Source organism: Maniola hyperantus, chromosome 14 (genome assembly GCF_902806685.2).
Source record: "Maniola hyperantus chromosome 14, iAphHyp1.2, whole genome shotgun sequence".
Taxonomy (NCBI): domain Eukaryota; kingdom Metazoa; phylum Arthropoda; class Insecta; order Lepidoptera; family Nymphalidae; genus Maniola; species Maniola hyperantus.
Genome location: NC_048549.1, coordinates 4950967 through 4970695, shown reverse-complemented (window position 1 = coordinate 4970695; position 19729 = coordinate 4950967). Strand labels below are relative to the sequence as shown.

The 19729-nt window shown below is 37.0% G+C and overlaps 1 protein-coding gene across 1 annotated transcript in view; it reads left to right on the top strand.

Annotated features, from left to right (window-relative positions):
* The window catches only part of Atx-1 (Ataxin 1), a 61983-nt gene extending 42351 nt beyond the window's left edge, over nt 1-19632 (top strand). Inside the window, exons 2-4 of the mRNA XM_034975164.2 lie at nt 9148-9539; nt 10180-10413; nt 12408-19632. Of these exons, the coding sequence (XP_034831055.1) occupies nt 9156-9539; nt 10180-10413; nt 12408-12713 (924 nt within the window). The 5' untranslated portion in view covers nt 9148-9155 and the 3' untranslated portion in view covers nt 12714-19632. The remainder of the gene's footprint in view (nt 1-9147; nt 9540-10179; nt 10414-12407) is intronic.
* Nucleotides 19633-19729: the final 97 nt, after the last annotated feature.

Sequence of the window (19729 nt, the reverse complement as noted above, 5' to 3'; positions counted from 1 at the left end):
GGGTACTTCCCGTTAATCATGAAATTAATAGATTCGGAATAAATCCGAAAACCCTGAATTTGTGGTAACATCACAGAAAAAATAATTAAAATATTGTGTTCATGAACAAAATATTAGTGTTTTCAATTTTCAAAGTTAGATAACTATATCAAGTGGGATATCATATGAATGGGCTTTACTTGTATAATCTAAAACTGATTTTTATTTATTTTTATGTATAAAAGTTTAGTTAGATTTATCGTGCAAAATGTCGAAAAAATACGACTGTAATACGGAATCCTCGATGCGCGAGTCTGACTCGCACTTGACCGGTTTTTTTTGCTACAAAGGCTATATCTAGCATCCGCACTAATGTGATGTAGCGCACTGCGCAAGGCCGCGAGTTCTCCGACCGCGGGAAAAAACTGCGATGAATGGCAACATGTCAGCTATTTTATTTTTATTTACACGTGGCGCTAATGGCAGAGTGAACTAGAGTGAGGGAACCATGAGGGTGCGGAACCTTTCATATGATACCCCACTAGGTATAGTAATCTTACTTTGAAAGTTGAAAATACTAATTTTTTGTTCATGAACAGATATTAATTTTTTTTTCGTGATGTAACCACAAATTCACGGTTTTCGGATTTTTCCCCTTACGTGTGCTATAAGATCTACCAAATTTCAAGATTCAACGTCAACGGGAAGTACCCTCTAAGTTTCTTGGCAGACAGATAGACATACAACGAAGTGATCCTATAAGGCTTCCGTTTTTCCTTTTGAGATACGGAACCCTAACAAGTGCGAGTCGGACTCGCACACAAAGGGCTCCGTAGTCTCCGTACTATCGTAAGTAATAAGCGACTTGATGAAAATCAACAATTCGGTCACTGTCTACTTACTTAAAAGTTTATCATCAATGATATTATCTCTAGTTAGTAGTTCTGTAAACATTTAAATGGTGGGCATTAATAGTTATAAAATAGTTTTTAACTAATACCGTTCCATTCCTTAGCTTAGAGTTACAAGGCACTTAACTTTGTAACATGTAACATTATTAATTAGTTATTGCAATATTTTAATTTTTAACTATTACCGAGAACGATACCTAAATACTTTAAGCAGGAGCTCCGAAACTATTTGAAGATGATATCGAGCTGTTTTGTGACTAAACACCGTGAAACAGGCAACAAAAACCATCCAGGGAGGCTATACAAACGGCAGAACGAACGTGTGGCCCGAACTAGATAATTGGCTTGAATTTTTAACGAGTTAGTCACGACCGCCGACTTTGTGACTCACATTCTCCGTGGAAAGATCACGAGATGTTTCCTTGTTGTTTCATAAGTATGTAACTGTTTGCTATGTAATAAATTATTGTTGAATTCACATTTTAAGACTGCCACGAAGAATTCTACCCAGTAGAGAAATGTCTTTTGTGCATGTCTTTTTCGTTGTACCTATATGTTTTAGTTTTTAATTATCGGTGCATGAGTAAATAATACGTAGGCCTTGTTTCACAACCGCGAGATGAACTTTATCTAACGGATTTTGACAGATTTGCAATACAAAACCGTGAATTTTTGGTCACATAACCCAAAAAAAGTGTTATTTCTTGTACGATGGTACGGAACCCTTCGTGTGCGAGTCCGACTCGCACTTGACCTGTTTTTATTAATTTCTTTCCTTAATATCAATTCAAAATAGACATTTCAAATCTATATGTACTTATATATCTATATCTAATAGATATATAAGTACATATAGATTTGAAAAACAAACCCGCCCGAAGGATACATAGGTACCTATCTAAATATTAATAAAACCTGCCAAGTGCGTGCCGGGCCACGCGCAGTGTAGGGTTCCGTAGTCACAATCCTCGAAAAACAGATGTAACTCCTTAACCTGTGAACCCTACTTAGCCATGATAGTTTTCCTTTAAATTTGATTATATATACTACTGCTGTGAATTTTTTCACGTTCCTATATACTACCATTTGGCTGATAGAGGGGGGGACACTTGACTTTATTAAAAATTAACACGTTAAAACATCATATTTTACAAACGGATCTAGAAATCGAAAAATGATGTTCCCACACCCACAGTATTTTTAAAATACCTATTCAACGATACCCCACACTAGGGGGTAGACGATAAAAAAAAATCCATCCCCACTTTACATGTAGGGGAGCTACCCTAAAAAAATATTTATCAAAATTTTATTTCAGCACTTTGTCGGCAAACTACTGGACGGATCGGGCTGAAAGAACATCGGCGTGGGATTACCTGAATGTTTTAGAAAGCGTCTAGAAATGTGACCTATGCAAAACTTAGTAATTTAATTGGTTAGTTTTTATACAAAATTAGTTTTGTAAGACTTTATCGTACATTAAATTATTAAATTAATAAATTATTATTTGATTAAATTCATATCCGGTGTTGGTTATAATGACAAAACATTACCAGAGTTGCCACTCTAGAAAAAGTTACCTTTAAAATAGGTATTTCGTTATTATTAAGTAATAAATAAAACTGTTTATAAATCAGTGCTTACAAACTATATTTATTATTGTGCTAACTATTACCCGCAGCTTCGCCCCCACGTGACTCAAGGAAAGAATAATTATTGAGGGTTTGTTACAACAATTTTTGATGTAATAGTTGGTTTGTAATGGTTGGTTAATGGGAACAGTTTATTTGTCTGCGCTTAAACTTGCTTTACGGCTCTAGGCTCTAGTGTAACTATAATCATGCAAAAAATAACATCAATCCGTAGTTCTGTTTCGCATTTATAATATTATGGTTAGGTATATTCCGTAAATGCATCAACTTAATTTTACCAGAACATCTCTACACAATGTCGGATACAAAACTATAGTGCATACCTAGACTTGTTAGATACCAAACCATCGCACTTACATCCGCGCTTATTTACAGTAGGTACGCTGCAGAAAATAATGTACATCAACCTTTAGAATGAGATTTCGGTTTTGTAGAGCGTTGTTTCTGTCACTCATACCTATGTGACGTTTTGTCAGTCTTAACGACAGAGGCGAAGCTCTACAAAACCGCTACCTCTTTCTAAAGGTCGATGTACATTATTTTCTGCCGCGTAGGTACTGTATATTAGTGTTGAGTTTACTGGACGTCTAAAAAGTTGAATATTTTCTTTTCTTTATACTTATAGAGCATTATCCAAGAGCTATTAAACAACTTATATATTGTAAGTCGTAATTAAAATAAAATTAATGGCAACACTTATTGCCATTGCCATCTTGACAAAGTTTTGACAAGTATTTATAATCGCTGTTGTTTTAAATGAGGGTTTATATTAAAAGCAGAATAAATGAAAAAGGTTTTATATCTGATTTTTAATAGAAGAATAAAAACTTTTGATTTTTAATAGATTATTGGAATGTCATCTGAACATAGTGATAGCATATGCATCTGAATAAGATAAAACCTTACAGGATAAAATATGGTAAAAATTGGGTTAAAAGGAATTTAAATACCTACAAATTAAATAACAACTTCAAGACTTGTATTTCAGTTGTATTCGCAGTTTTTTTCCAGTTTCTAGTTTATCGTTAGTTAATCACAAGCTTCCTCTCTGATTATCTCGTGTGTTTTGGCTCTATCAAAATATGAGAGCCTTGCTCCGGATTGGTTGCATATTGCCTTTCTAGAAGAAAGAGGTAGTTACCAACTATCCGTAATTAATAGGGATCTTGGTTCCATTGTCAAATCGGAACTGTTTACGTGCATAACAACTAAACTATAATCACAGACTAGTACATCATGCTAAATACTGAAAAAGATCTTTTATAGACAATGCTAATGCCAATGGCATGTAAAGGACCATTGTTTAGTAGGTAAGTATCTTAGCTGTGCTCGTTTGCTACTCTTTGTGCGCATGAATGAATGAATGCATGCGCGTGATTCGTGCATTTGCAGTTGCAAATGTCCCTCGTCAGAGTCTCTGACTCACGAGTTGGGCACACAACTCTTAAGTGTTTTTACTTGATAATATTAATGCATCAATCTTTCATATACTACCAACCAAAGAGTATGTAACCACTACGTTACTTTCATAATCTCAAAATATAAAAATATTAATATCTTTTTTTTGGTGGATCCTGAAATGAAAAATCTTGGTGATTATGTTTAAGTAATGGACCCCCTGTGGTATTAATATTTTTTCCTACATAGACGCATTCAAGGTAAAATTTTGTTTGAAGCTCGCCTTTGTTCTTTGGCATGCAGATAACTATTAGGACGTGGACATCCGCTTAGAAAGGGTATTTGAAAATTCAACCCCTAAGGGGCTAAAATATAGGTTTGAAAATTGTGTAATCCACGCGGACGAAGTCGCGGGCATAAACTAGTATGCAATAAAATGGTTATCTCAAAATAAAAAAAACATCAATAATAATAGGTAATATTGGTGCCATTCATCACAAGATCATTTATTTATAACATTAAAATAATTTAATGAGTTGGCAGGCCAATAAAAACAGTTCAGTGATATTATTTAAATTTAAGTGATTATTGCAAAAACTTAACTCGTTACCCAGAAGTCAAGGTTAGTTGAGATGTGATATAAAATAATAACTACTTATTTATTATGCCTCCTAGAGACCCGCCCCGGTTTTGCACGGATGCATGGCTGCAATGTAGACACTAATGTGATGTTAGTATAAACTTTCCTCTTGAATCACTATCTATCAATTGATGAAAACCTCATTAAAATCCGTTGCGTAGTTTAAAAGATCTAAGCGTGCAGAGGGAGAGACGGCGGGAAGCGACTTTGTTTTTTTTATACTATGTAGAGATAATAGAACCCATTTCACAGATTGGATTATCCGCAATACTAAGAAATCCATAAATCGTTTATCTATCGGTTATGAATGTTTTGATAGTAATATTAGGTTTTGATAGTAAAGTTAGGTTATGTGTGTTTTAAGCAATTGAATATCACTTGCTTTAACGGTGAAGGAAAACATCGTGAGGAAACCTGCATGCATGTATGCCTGCATGCCTGGTGTGTGAAGTCTGCCAATCTGCACTTGGCCAGCGTGGTAGACTATGGCCAAAACCCTTGCAATTGGCTACGCATGCAGGGCAATGGCTTAATGTCTAATATTATAGTAAAGTATATTTTACCTTTTGGTAGTAAAAGCCAAAAACTGCAAAAAGAAGAAAAAACACTAACAATGACCCTGTTGTTAACTAGTTATTACATTTATTGATATCGACACTGCAGCTCTAGCGTGCACACTCTGATTGATAAGAATCTGACATGCTCTAATTCAAGATTATTGACTATTGTTATCACAAATAATTTCCTAAAATAGTCCACGCTGTGGCAGAGAGTTGTCGTATTACTAGAGAAGCAATAATTCCCAAAACGGATTTAGCCGGACTGATATTATGGTACTTCACTAGTCGAGCTTTATGGTGTTTAGCAAATTGGCGCAGGCCCTGTGTCTGGCAATAATATCGCTATTTTTACCCGCCTGCGCAACACAAAGGAGTAGTTAGATGTTCATCATGCTATTATGTTTTTTTGTGCCTTTGTGGCGCTTTAGAGCCTTCAGACTTATGAAATGCGTGAAAAGCGTATCTTAATCTTCTGAGTTTCACTTAAAATATCAAAGTGAATCATATTTTATCAAAATACTAGGCGGTTGCCCGCGACTTCGTCCGCGTCCCGCAGGAACTATTTTCCCGTGTATTATCCAAAAAAGTTTCTTTCATATAAACCTTGTCCTGACAATAACGAACACAACAATAAAAAGAATTAACCAATTTGGCGCAGTAGTTCGGAAGTTATGCGCGTAGGTACATAGGTACATTTCGGTGATTCATTTTTATTTATATAGATGCAAACCTTTTTTTAAAAATATTGAATACACAAGCGTACGTAATAGTAAAGGTGCTTTGTTTAAACGTGATGCATAAAGTTTGCTCATCCATGGTCTAGCTCAATGCTGTGTAGTAACAAAATTGATAGACTTTTTTGTTTGAGGCAAGGTCACTGACGTTCTGTAACTACGCAAGTCTAGAAAGGCTGTTTGGGTAATGCCTCGATATCTAAAAGAGTTAACCATACTTTGAGTTGCTTAATTTTTGTGCCTCGGCATTAATAAGTTGTTTACTTAAATCTTAGGTATCTATAGCTTGTGCAATTTTAAAAATACAAATCTAGTCAAATTTTTTTGCAAGATCTTTAAACACGTTATCTACCTATACGATATTTTTTTATTTTGTGTCCACCTATTCGTGTTTCGGCCTATGTAGGTTTTAGCCGCACAAATGTCAACTATGCTAATATTTCAGGGGTCAGAAGAAATAAGATTTTGCAGTTAAAGTTTATTTAAGTATGTAATTATTTACTAGCATATGCCCGCGATTTCGTACGCGTGGATTTAGGTTTTTAAAAAATCCCGTGGGAACTCTTTGATTTCCCAGGATAAAAAGTAGCCTATGTCACTCTCCAGGTCTTTAACTATACCCATGCAAAAAATCACGTCGATCCGTTGCGACGTGATTGAAGGACAAACCAACAAACAAACACACATTTGTTTTTACTAAGTTATAACAGGAAGTTCCTTTCTTAGCGTTTGTCTGCACCTTATACCGAACCTTCGGTTCAAGTTTCGTAGGCATTGTATTCCCTGAGATTCTGTGTTTATTCAGACAGTGGTATATGTATTATGTACCTATGTCATAATATTTATTATGTACTAGATCTCCTTATATACGATACGCGTGCTAACATAAGAGTACACCCACATATTGTTTGCGCAGGTGCAGCGTTCTTTGTTCTACGAATTATCGCTTCAGGCAGCGCTCGCAGGAATGCTGACGATCTTTATTAACCACTTTTTATCCTTACGCGACACATACGGATTATTAGACGTTATTTAACACCACCCGTCTAATGGAGAACGCACAAAAACGTCATAATTGAAACTACGATGCCATGGGACACGTCTTAAACACGATAGAAACATCTGAAAAAAGATGTTAATTGTTAGGTAGTAAAGCCTACTTCTTAAGTTACTAAGTCGGATCAAAGTTGAACCATTTACGCTATGATAGCCGATAAATAGTATTAGATAATGGAAAGAATACGTAAATTCTTACTATGAGGTTGAGAATAACAATCCGGGCCCGATATGTAACATTCCTAATAGTTGTAGATACCTATAGGATAGTATCAGCAACAGCACAAAATTTTAACGAATATAAAAAAAATATGCTTACTTGCGTATTTAAAAGTACCAACACACTATTACTCTCTACTCTAATACTCTATCCCACCCATTTTGTTTCTCAGAAAATTTGTAACTTATCTGGCACTCCTTCGATCTTGGCTACGTTGTTCTTTGTCAAAAAAAAAGATCATACAATTTTCAACAAAATAACTACGACGATTGTTCGATTACAGATATGTATATTGATTATTAATTTCGGCCATAAGACAGTACCTACCTATTTGTATACCTTTTAGTGTACCTACTAGGTTTACCTGGTATTTGATAACTTGTTACACTTTAATCCCACTTCTGATAAGTACTTATTAGCGGGATAAGTGAATATAATTGTGAATAATTTTGTTAGGATTTTCAAAAGGTCAAAACATTATTAGTGATGAGTTCTAGGAAATTAACATATCCATAACAATTGAAAACCGCACATTCAGCCCACTAAAAATAAATATTACGCGCTACGGTTACAACTTACAATAATAGGAAGATCGGAATTCGTTTCACGTATCTTGTATGCTCAATTACTAAGGGCTGAAACAAATAAAACCGCACGGTTCACACTGAACGTGAACGCGCGTAGTCACAGTTCGGGAACTTCTAACAAAACATCAAGGCTTCGAATGGCAGGCGTCAAATACACACAATGTACACATGTGGCAAATGTGTACATTTGCCACAGGTAACCCTAATGCAGTCCTATTTTTCTTTGATTTCACGTCACCATAGCCTAATATTTGACATACAATTCAGAATCAAAGCAAGAGTTCATTCTGGCGTAGTTCCTAATTCTTTTCACGTTAAAAAACAAAAAGACTTAGCGACAAAGTGTAGGGAAGTTTTTCTGACAGACACGACGAACAGACGAACAGACAGACATACAGACAATAAAGTGATCCTATAACTGTTCCTTTTTTCCTTTTGAGGTACGGAACCCTAAAAATAACATAGGTTCTATCCTTACTATGTGCCTATAGGGTACTTCCCGTTGACGTAGAATCATAAAATTTGCCATTTACTTATTATACTTAAAAAAAAACTCGAAAAATCTAATTAATACGTCCTAGAGATCGTTGCTACTTTACGTTTTAGACTTGCAGTCGCGCCGCACTGCATGCCGTCGCGTTGTGTGTGTTGCAGGCTTTACTAAGTTATATTATGCACACGAATAAAATCTATTTATAATGTTGACGTCGGCCGTTCCACATTCTTATCTCATCACCAAATGTGGCTCATGCAAGGATCTTAAACAGATGTGGAGTTTACTACAAAAACTACCTACTTAAATACCTATCTAATAACTAGTGAATAGAATATTTTATCGAGTTATCAACTTTGTGGACGACTTATGATAAATCATGCCGTGTCTTGGTAGGTAGGTACCTACATTTCGTGTTGATTTCGTTAGAAACACCTTTATCGTTCCTTACTCATTCGTTCATTAATCTACTTACTAGTAGGTACCTATTCCAATACAAATTAGCATTGCCAATAATAATAATCGCTCATACCTCATCTAATTACATAATATGCGCTATCCACATCGCCAGAGAGATAGAAATGTGCCTGAACTATGTTCGAGCACCACTATAATACTTGCTGCACAGTTCATTCATCCGCGTTGATGAATTTGAGTTTTAAAAATTGCGTGGAAATTCTTTGATTCCGGTAGGTATAAAAAGTAGCTTAGACTTGAAGAGTGACTTAACTCTTCAGGTCTATACTATATCAATGCACAAAATCGTATCGATCCAACACTCTGTTAGGACGTGATTGAAGGACAAACCAATAGACAAACAAACTTGCATTTATAATATGTGTAGACCTACTTAGGTATAGGATTTCAAATTACTTAAAGGCGAATTTTGCATAACACAATGTTTTCCTTAATTCCAGCTCGTCCAATGATCTCGGCGAGCCTCCCCGGCGAGGCGCTGGTCCAGCTGGGGCAGCTGCAGCTGAGCCACCTCTACCCGTCGCCGACCATGACGCCGGAGTTTCTCGCGCCCCCGCCGCGGCCCTACCCGCGGTACCCGCCGCGGCGTCCTCGGGACCCCATGCCCGCGCCGCCCGCGCCTAGCTTCGCGCCCGTGCCCAACGCGTACCCTCCATTCCTGCCCCATCCGGCGAGCTACGCGTCCTACCTGTACCGGGCGCGCGCTCCTCAGCCGTCCGCGTACCCTATTCGCCCACGACCGACGTCGGGCTTCGTTCCTCCCGCGCCGGCGCCGCACTCGCCGCATTCGCCGCCGGTGACGGCAGCAGCGCCGCAACCCCCTCCAAGAGAGGTAAGCGCTTTCCACTTTCGTCATCATCAACTGCTGAGAACGGATCTCCTCTCACAATGAGAATGGTTCGGCCTTAGTCGACCACGCTGGCCAAGCGTGGACTGGCAGACTTCACACACCTTTGAGAACATTGTGGAGAACACACAGGCATGCTGGTTTCCTCACGATGTTTTCCTTCACCATTAAAGCAAATGATACTCAATTGTTTAAAACGCACTTAGTTCCGAAAAGATAGAGCTGCGTGCCCAGGATAGAATCCCATAGCAAATTATAAAATACAAATTATAAAATAAAAATAGGTACCTACATCCCTCTGGGATCACAGCTTCGGTCCCAAAAAGCGTCCGGCGTGATCCGGGCTGTGGTACTTAACTAGGACCATCTACCAGACATTAGGAATGTACAGGACTTATATCCCAGGGCCGATTCTCTGTACCTCTCTAACTCTAAATTAACCGTATAATCTACTACGCCGACACTATGAAGGATCAATATATTTTACGGCATTTAGTTTAGAGATTGTGTACAACGGAATTAGCCACATTGTTTTGTTGATATTAGTGTAGTTTCTGGACCATCTAAAAACAATATGCTAGTCCGTCTATAACAAAATTGTAAAATAAATAATTTGACATTCCAGGAACCCCCAACGTCTCCAGAACGAGGCGCCCCAGCCCCCTACTTCTGTAGAGGAGCATTAATACGACTGGAAGACGGTACGCTCCGGCGCGTAGAAGAGATGCGCACAGAAGACTTCGCGATGAGCGCGGATCGGACTGGAGATCTCGCGCTGACGCAGTGCACGCTGCTACGGCTCGACGAGCGCGGAGACCGTCTTGCACTCACCCTTACGTATGATAGAAATCGCTCACAGGTATGCACCAAAATACTTACTACTCGTCTTTTGCTCAGACGCAGTCGCACGTAGGTTTGATGACTAGGAATTAACTAGTTAAGGCATATCTATAACCTACCCCCCTACCACAAGCTGTGATAGCCTAGTGGTTAGGACGTCCGCCTTCTAATCGGAGGTCGAGAGTTCGATCCCGGGCATGCACCTCTAACTTTTCGGAGTTATGTGCGTTTTAATTAATTAAATATCACTTGCTTAACGGTGAAGGAAAACATCGTGAGGAAACCTGCATGCCTGAGAGTTCTCCATAATGTTCTTAAAGGTGTGTGAAGTCTACCAATCCGCACCTGGCCAGCGCAGCGTGGTAGACTATGGCCAAAACCCTTCTCACTCTGAGAGGAGACCCGTGCTCTGTAGTGAGCCGGTGATGGGTTGATCATGATGATGATAACCTACCGCCGTCGGTATGAAATCAGCGTATACACGCAACGTAAAAGTTGAAGGGCGCATATAGACTATACACAGAGATAATATGATTATTATCCATAGCAGCAAAGGCGAGCGTATAGGTAACAGTAAATACTAAATATATAAAACGAAAAGGTGACTGACTGATCTATCAACGCACAGCTCGAACCACTTGAGGGATCAGGCTGTTTGGTATGCAGATACAGATAGCTATTAACGACGTAGTAGGCATTCGCTAATAAAGGATTTTTGAATATTCAACCCCTAAGGGGGTAAAACGGGGTTGAAATTTGTGTAGTCCAAGCGGACGAAGTCGCAAGCATAAGCTACTTATAGGCATATTTGCAATTTGCAGTTTTTTTGCAATATCGAAGCGTTTACATTGTACAAATCCAGATATTCCTAGATAAATACATTGTGTATCAAAAATGTGAATTCATCAAAACATTCCAATTTTATCTTTATTGTTGGGAAGTCTTATCACTGTCGTAAAGAGAACATGATTTATTTGCCTCGTGTAGTAAGTAGGTACCTACCTATAATGTTTTTCATTCTAATGTAAATAGGTATCACATATTATTCTAATTCAACTGTGTAACCTATTTTGCACCCCAATCTTTTAAGCTTTGATTGGAATAAACAAATATTTATATAAACGGAAAAGGGCTTATCTAAAAGGCTATTTTCGATATCGAGTTCTTCCATACATCAAGCCTATATAGCGCGCCTAGTGAAAAGATGAACGGCAAGCTCCCATAGATGTAATGTATGAACTATTACTGTCGTCTTGCTCCTATACGCCTCACGCTATAGAGTAATCATGGATCAGAGTAACCCCTTCCTTGGCATGCGACTGGGAAGTGAGACAGACGTGCGTGACGCGTGTGGCACAATATGGCAGGAAGCCGATATTACAGGTGTAAGTTGGAATATACATACCTACAGTGTAGTTTCAGACCCAAACTTGAGGCCAACCTTCATGAATCGAACGTTTTATGCTCGTCCCACTAAACCAGACTAACAAATAGTTTATCAAAGTCAATCAAATAAATATCCATACTATCCATATAATATTGTACAGTACACGGCAGATAGTAATGTACATTGGCCTTTAGAATGACATTTCGCCTTTGTAGAGCGTTGCCTCTGTCACTCATACCTATATGACGTTTTGTCGGTCTCAACGACAGAGACAACGCTCTACAAATCTGCTCTCTCCTTCTAAATGTCGATGTACATTACTTTCTGCCGCGTACTGTAAATGCGAACTGTTTGTCTGTCTGCTAACTTTTCACAGCCCAACAGTTTAACCGATTTTGATGAAATTTAGTACAGAGTTAGCAATTAGATCCCGGGGATGGACATAGGTGACTTTTTATCCCGCGACATAGGCTTATTTAAATCCACGCGGACGAAGTCGCGGACACCATCAGTATTTCATATAGGTAACTAATAATAACCGACTCACAGGATATCACTCACGATAGTTTAAACACTAAAATAGTATTTAATTCATTCAAATTAACGTATTAATGTTTTGTTTACAGGTAGAGCTAGAATCAACAGTAGACCACCCGTTTTTCGTCTACGGCCGAGGTTGGGCGTCGTGCAAGCCGGAGCGCACGCTCGCGCGGTACGGTCTCCACGTGCAAAGGTTGCAAGTTGGAGACGTATGCGTATCCTTAGTAGCACGCAAGCACGCGGCGCCGACCACGACAACCGTAGGCCCGAGTCTCGCGCCCGCACCCCCACAAACGCATCCAGAAAACCTCAGTGTGAAAGAGGACGCGCGTAAACGACGTTGGTCCGCCTCTGACGTCATCGAGGAAGGGCCGCCTCTAAAAAAACGTTGAACGATTTTGTCCGCCATCGCTTTAATGAAACTTTATATTTATACGTTGTTCATATAACGCTAAGAGCCCCGTTTTGGTTACAATCTAAAACTGATTTTTAAGTACGTGTTGTGGTTAATTCAGTTGTCCACAATCTCAAAACCAAATTGACAAGCCTAAATCTAGTGCTATCCTTTTCCGCAGTGAGCGTTATAAAAGGGATAGCAATAAATTTAAGCCTGTCACTGCGGATAATTCTGATGTGTTGTACTCAATCTCTGAAGTAAAATAACAGGTCTAAATATATTACTGTCCCTTGCATAATGCTACTTGCAGAAAATAATAGCAGTAGATTTAGACCTGTCAAATTTGTTTGTTAAGAGATTTTGTACGACAAAATTAGTCGCATTTTAGCTTAGAGAATGTTTACAACAGAATCGATGCTATTTCTGTTGTACCAAATGCCCAAACTAAAATGACAGGTCTAAAAGTAGGTCATCTACAGTTTCCCCGAGGAAAGGGAATATCACTATTTTTAGCCCAATTCGGTTCAGTTTAATGTTAGAGATTTGTGTTCAAGCTACAAGCCTACAACAGATTGGAGTATATTATGACGCCTTTAATGCAAAACCATTTACTTGGGTTGATTTTTGTGGTCTTGATGAATTTAATAAACGTTTACATACTGTTTATTGGAATTCAAGACATTCCGCGTTAGGGCTTTTGGTGCACTCATCCGTGAAATCACGGATTCCGTAAAAATAAAAATCGAATAAGGTATTTGTATGACCGCTACTTCGAAGAATAACGGATACGATCCGAATACGGATGAGTGCACAAACGCCCTTAGGCCACGATTACATCTGTAAGTTTTACTAACGTAAGTAGTTTACATGATTAACTTACGACAAAGGACAATGACAATTTCTATAGAACCGTGACCCATTTTTTTATATAAAAGTCGTTTACACGTATGCTTTATGCAGCATTTTGTTGCTTTTTCATCACTGATAACTAAACATAGGATTTAACACCTCTAGAACTTGCGGTTTTTCATTAAATCTAAGTTTAAGTCACAATGATTCTAGGTTATATGCAATTTACCTACAATATTGTGAAACTAAATGGAAACTAATAAATACATCCGCAAGTTTAAAATCACAATTTTTAATTTTTAAGTGGTTATTTAATACTAGGATAATTATCATTAACTTCTATTGTGTGTAAATTGGTGGGCCAGGATCTGTCATTCTCCTTTACTAATGTAAACATTCTTATAAGTGTCATTTAGCTTAGTAAATTTGCTGTCAATTAATTACGTAAGCTACTTACGTGAGTAAAACTTTCAGGTGTAATCACGGGCTTAAGCAAAAAATATTATTTCTAGCATTTTTAAAATTAAAACTTAAATCTTAAATTCTCATCCAATATAAAGAAAAACCGGTAAGGGTATTGCATTGAAAGTGATGATCATCTACTTAGAGGACTCTGAACCACCGCAAAAACATTACAAATTACCCAGTGATTTAAAGATAAGGAGGAAAAAACCGGCCAAGTGCGAGTCAGACTCGCGCACCGAGGGTTTCGTACTACAGTCGTAATTATATATAATATAAATCTGAAAACCGTGAATTTAGGGTTAGATCACACAAAAAAAATTAAATTGTGGTCATGAACTAATAATTAGTATTTTCAACTTTCGAAGTGAGATAACTATATCAAGTGGTGTATCATATGAAAGGTCTTAACCTGTACATTCTAAAACAGATTTTTATTTATTTTTATGCATTATAGTTTTTGAATTATCGTGCAAAATGTCGACAAAATACGACTCATTGCGCGAGCCTGACTCGCACTTGGCCGGTTTTTTCCTTTTGAGGTACGGAATTCTAAAAAAGAGGATTCTTTATTCCTTTTCTTCCTTAGAAATAAATATAATGTCTGTACGTATGGTTCATAGTGGTGATGTTTTACAGCGATCGGCAATCCACAATCGTACGCTTAATATTCTATTCGGAAACTAGGTGCTTTTTCTGTCGGGTGCTTCTATATGCGTGTACAATATTGTAAATATGTAACTTAGGTACAGTCGCATACTGTATAGCGTAATATGTCTCAAAGTTGTTGTGCGCTACTCTTAGAGCTAGTTCAGACATACGGAAAACGCGCGGATGCAAGCCGTGCGATTTGAACCGCGGTAAAATATCACTCGGTCAGAAAAGCGCAAATAAATCAATATATCAAATCAAATAAATCAATAAATGTACGGATATGCAGGAAAGAGGCGAAATGACTCCTCATTAAAGTCCGAAACGCACGAACACTGCAAATAAATTAAACATTATAGTTGAGCCATTATGAACGTGCTAACTGAGTTATACATTATTTTTATTAGACTTCTCGCTCGCACTTGCAGCACTTATAGAACTGGAACCTGATGCTCTGGTGTTGTGTAAAAAAGAATTGGTCGATAGTCGATAACAGGTTATATAGAGGGAGGGAGGGGTTAAGGAAATAATCTCTCTATCGATAACGACTTCTGCAGCATTCTCACAACCCTATGATCGTAATGATTTATGACTCAGTTTGCACTTTGTAATGGCTCAACTATAGATCAGGGACTCTGCAGGTCATAGCAGGCACAGTACGCGGCGGAAAAGATAACACATCGAACATTAGATAAAGATAAATTCAGAAGCTTCGGCTTCGTAAGAAGATCGTCTCTGTCGCTCATACTTATTTGACGTTTTGTCGTCGACTTGTCTCAATGATAGAGATAACGCTGTACGAAACCTAAGCTGCCGCTTGTTTCTTTCTAAAGTTCGATGTGCCGGGCACTAATTGTTGTAAAAGCACTGCGCGAATCGAATCGAAGAAATATTAGGACGCTCCTAAGTTACGGTTTGCATTAGCGCTAATTAAGATGTCTGAACTAGCACTTCATGTAACTGGCAACATTCATCTTGTAGCCATCCAAAGTCGTTATATAAATAAAAAGTTAACCTCATGAGCCATACTTTCTGATAGTCGGTAGTTTGCCTACAGGATCAGCTCTGCGTTTGTGTGTGTGCACGGGGTGTCCTCATACGTATTTTACACCGTTTTGTACATTATTTCAACTTCCAGATTAACAATTTTCCGATCACTCACACAAACACAAGCTTAGCCAGTTACAGCTTAGTAGTATATTCGTTAACATTATGCAACTCTTTTAAAAAAGCTCTCGATTATGCTCAATAGGTGCTAATAATTTTGCTACAAGATACCTACATTAAGCATAGTGTGGGAGGAAATTCAACCAGTTTCTGATTATAAGGTTTGTATAAAATATAATTTAATAACTTAACTTTTACAACCAAAGTTAAACTATATGATTTGATCAGAAATTGGGCAGACCATTATATAAAAAACATTCGCTTCCTAATGCAGAATCATATTATAATATTTCTTCGTTTTAAGTGAGGTAAACAAATGAATATGAGCACAAAATAAAAACACATTTACCAGATCTTAATGTAGGTTAGATATTGTGATAAATAATGAGATTTAAAATCTACCGTTATAGCAGTGTGTGTAAAACAATGGTACAATGAATGTTAGTTTCGTAAAGTAGTGATGTGCTTAAACTTGACTGATTCTTGTTTCGCGGGTCTCGGAGTTACAGTTGCCTCGCGTATGTTGAAATCTGCGGCCCTAAGTTTTTAAATTAGAAAATCATGACACCCGGGTTACGATAATATGCCAAACGGCTTTGAAGATTTTGGCGTACCTAGTAGTCCGCCATTTTCTTTTTTCGTACGCGAGATTCTATGAAATACTGAAAAGTGACGTCACATCATAATGACGTACTTTTTAGTTTAATCGATAATTTTAAATGATTATTACACTTAAAACTAACGAAACACGTGGATTTTACGTATTTTGGAAGACCCTCTATTTAATAATCACTGAGAAATAATTTATTTTTGATATAGTCAAATACCCAATTTGTCATGAATTCCCTACTAGAATTTTCTATCGTTAGATCTCAAACTACGTGACGGCAACTCAATATTGTTTTAATGAGCAGTCATCCGTTCTATTGTTTCCATGGTTGTGACTGCAGACATATCTATACAATGCATTGTCGTCGCTTATTTAACCCACTTGCGCAATACGCGAGCATTTTAAGTGAATGATACGGTGTTTATTCCATACTAGGCCTCCGACATGGTGTATGGGATGGATGTTGTCCTTTTTAAATGACTGTTTGTTTTAGTATAGCACACAGGATTTCCTACATCACAGGACCCCTGAGAATCAATCAGACACATACAATTCGATTTTTAGCATTGATAAAACACAAAACTGTTATCAAATGGCACCCAGATATCCACTTTTGGGAATTAGTATATTCTATCAAATGAATTTGCTGCTAAAAGTCAAATGTTGGTCAGTATTCTTAGTACGAGTTTGTACTTTTCAAAAACTTTGTGATTTTAGTGAGTTTCGATTTTATTACAATGGACCGGACCTTAAACCACTTGTTTAAAGTCGTATATTCTTTATTGCCTATTTTAAAGTTTTCGCTCTGGGTCACGTGGGGCTTCTTGTAGAAAATCGCGACATCTAATTTCGTTTTCGAAAATTACAAAAACTCTTACTAAGCGTACTGGTAATTAGTATTCAATAGTTATAATTTATTCACAGCGAAACCAATGCTTATTTCCTTGGTTCAGTAGGTGTAGTTTCGACAACTGTAGGTTCTCTGCTGTACTAATATTCAGACAAATAATTCAATCATGGTTAATATAAAATGTTGTCGATATCAACTATATATTGTATTAAGAAAATATAACTTATGTCTAATGGTCATGGTTTTATATAGATGCCATCTCTATTGGTTTTTGACGTCCATGTGTGATACACATAACTTTTCTATGAGAAGATGTATACATAATAAATACACCGTCTGTGATATTTTGTAGTTATTGGTCAGAGTAGGTATGAAGTATTGCTTGATTAAAAAGAAATATATATGTTTTAGGATAATAAATGGATTATTGGTAAGAAAAATGTATAGTTATTGTATACTCGAAGGTAATGCGCAGATTGAATAACACTTAAAGAAAATAAGTAGTCTGTGATTAATATACATATATACGTTATTGACATAACGACAAAAGCATATGGCCATATCACTATCAAATTGATTTTATATATTAAGTGGAGCATAGTAAAACGTTTTAACATACATTTTATATTGTGTAATTTACTATTTACTTTGCTAAATACATAAATACTTTATTTGGAAAATCGACAGACGACAGCTTATAGTTTCCAACGACGTACCGGTGTATCTAGGGATTCATAGTTTTGCGATTTCTTTCCTTTATGACAAACAAAGCTTATAATAGTTCACAGCAAGTCCCTTGCTTCGATGCAGTCAAACACAGCGTGGAAATCAATGATCACATTTTATGAAAGTTTCATTGTACCGTAAAATGTGACGCGTTTGTTATTTATATGTTAAATATTTTCCGACCATGGCATCGTCGGCGGCGGACGGTGTTTGTAAAAAAAACGTTAATAATTTGTTGTATAATGTATGTAATATTCTAGTTTTATCGTCTTTATTATTATGTTTAATTGTAATGAAAGATCTCATTTTATTAATCGGTATTTTCTAACAAGGCGCTTTCATTAGATCATGACTAAGCCTACCTCACAAACTTTAAGACTGGGTTCGAAACGATGCCTCGATCCGCGCGGCCGAGTGCTCGCGAACGGTGGCCGTCAGAGCCAGTCGCTATCAAGTCTAAGCAAGATCTCAATTTGATGAAAATAAACTTTTAAAAAGACTGGGACGCTTTACTGAATGTTGTGGGATAGTAGTTTCTTCGAAGATATTACTTAAATTATGAAGATAGGGGCATTTATTTTGTAATTGGGCGCGCGACGCTCTGGTTTAGACAGGATGGACAATCTTTTAGTACAAAATTCGTTACAAAAAGTATTATTTCCTAAAATCCAAATTCAAAAAAGTATTAATGCGATATTTCCCTGAAGGGTGATAAGAAGTTAGAGCACAATCGCGCTTGTTACGAAGCTTTTTTACTAAAGTTTTATCGAACTTATTAAGGTATTGGCACAATCGATGTTCTTCCGCGCCTTTAATATAAATATTTAGTGTGTCAACTACTTTAAGAGCTGAATTTGTGTAGTCCCTGCAGGTGACCTTGCGTGGGTACCCCTTAATTAAGTCATTCCTTTGCACTTATTTATGAAAATAGTACCTATCTTAATTTCCTCTCTATTAGGCACAAAAACATACATTTATAAATGAGTTACACTTTAACATTTTTTTCTGTAAATGTTCACTTACTGATTTATGAAACATAAAATAATGCAAAATTACTTTTAACAAGCCCCATTCCACAATTTATTTTAATTATAATTATTAAGTATACAAAGCTTGCTTTGCGTCTCTGTAATAATAATTAATTAATCACCTGAAGTTTAAAAACGAAAAACTCTAGGCATTATTTTAAATTGTAATTTTTTCTAAAATACTTTTCCCCCAATTTTAAAATCGATAATTTTAAAAAATACCATAAATACGCCGGTATATAGGTACGGTGTTTTTTAAACTGGCAACATCGCGTACCTACTTTTGCCTAGGTTAGCGTACTTCTTTCAAAACTGATTTGTTGATTTAATAAGTGTTGGTAGGAGTATTTGAGTGTTGTGTGACTGATAATTTAGGTGTTAAAAATAAAGTTACAATAAAATATATTGAAAGAAACACTAAGATAATTTTAACATGATTTTAACTGGCTTTATGGCTCTGTTCTAGGCCCATAGGAACTTCTTTTAAGTAAATGTTGCCAATGTTTAGGTACGGCCAGTAATGGTTTCCTTTTTAATATTAGTAAATAATTTACAATAGCAACATTAACAAGATTTTTTGACACAAATGATTGTGCCATCCTTTGCAGTACTGTATTCATAGATTGGCAGGATTTTTTGGTAATATACTGACTAAGAGGTTCAGCCTC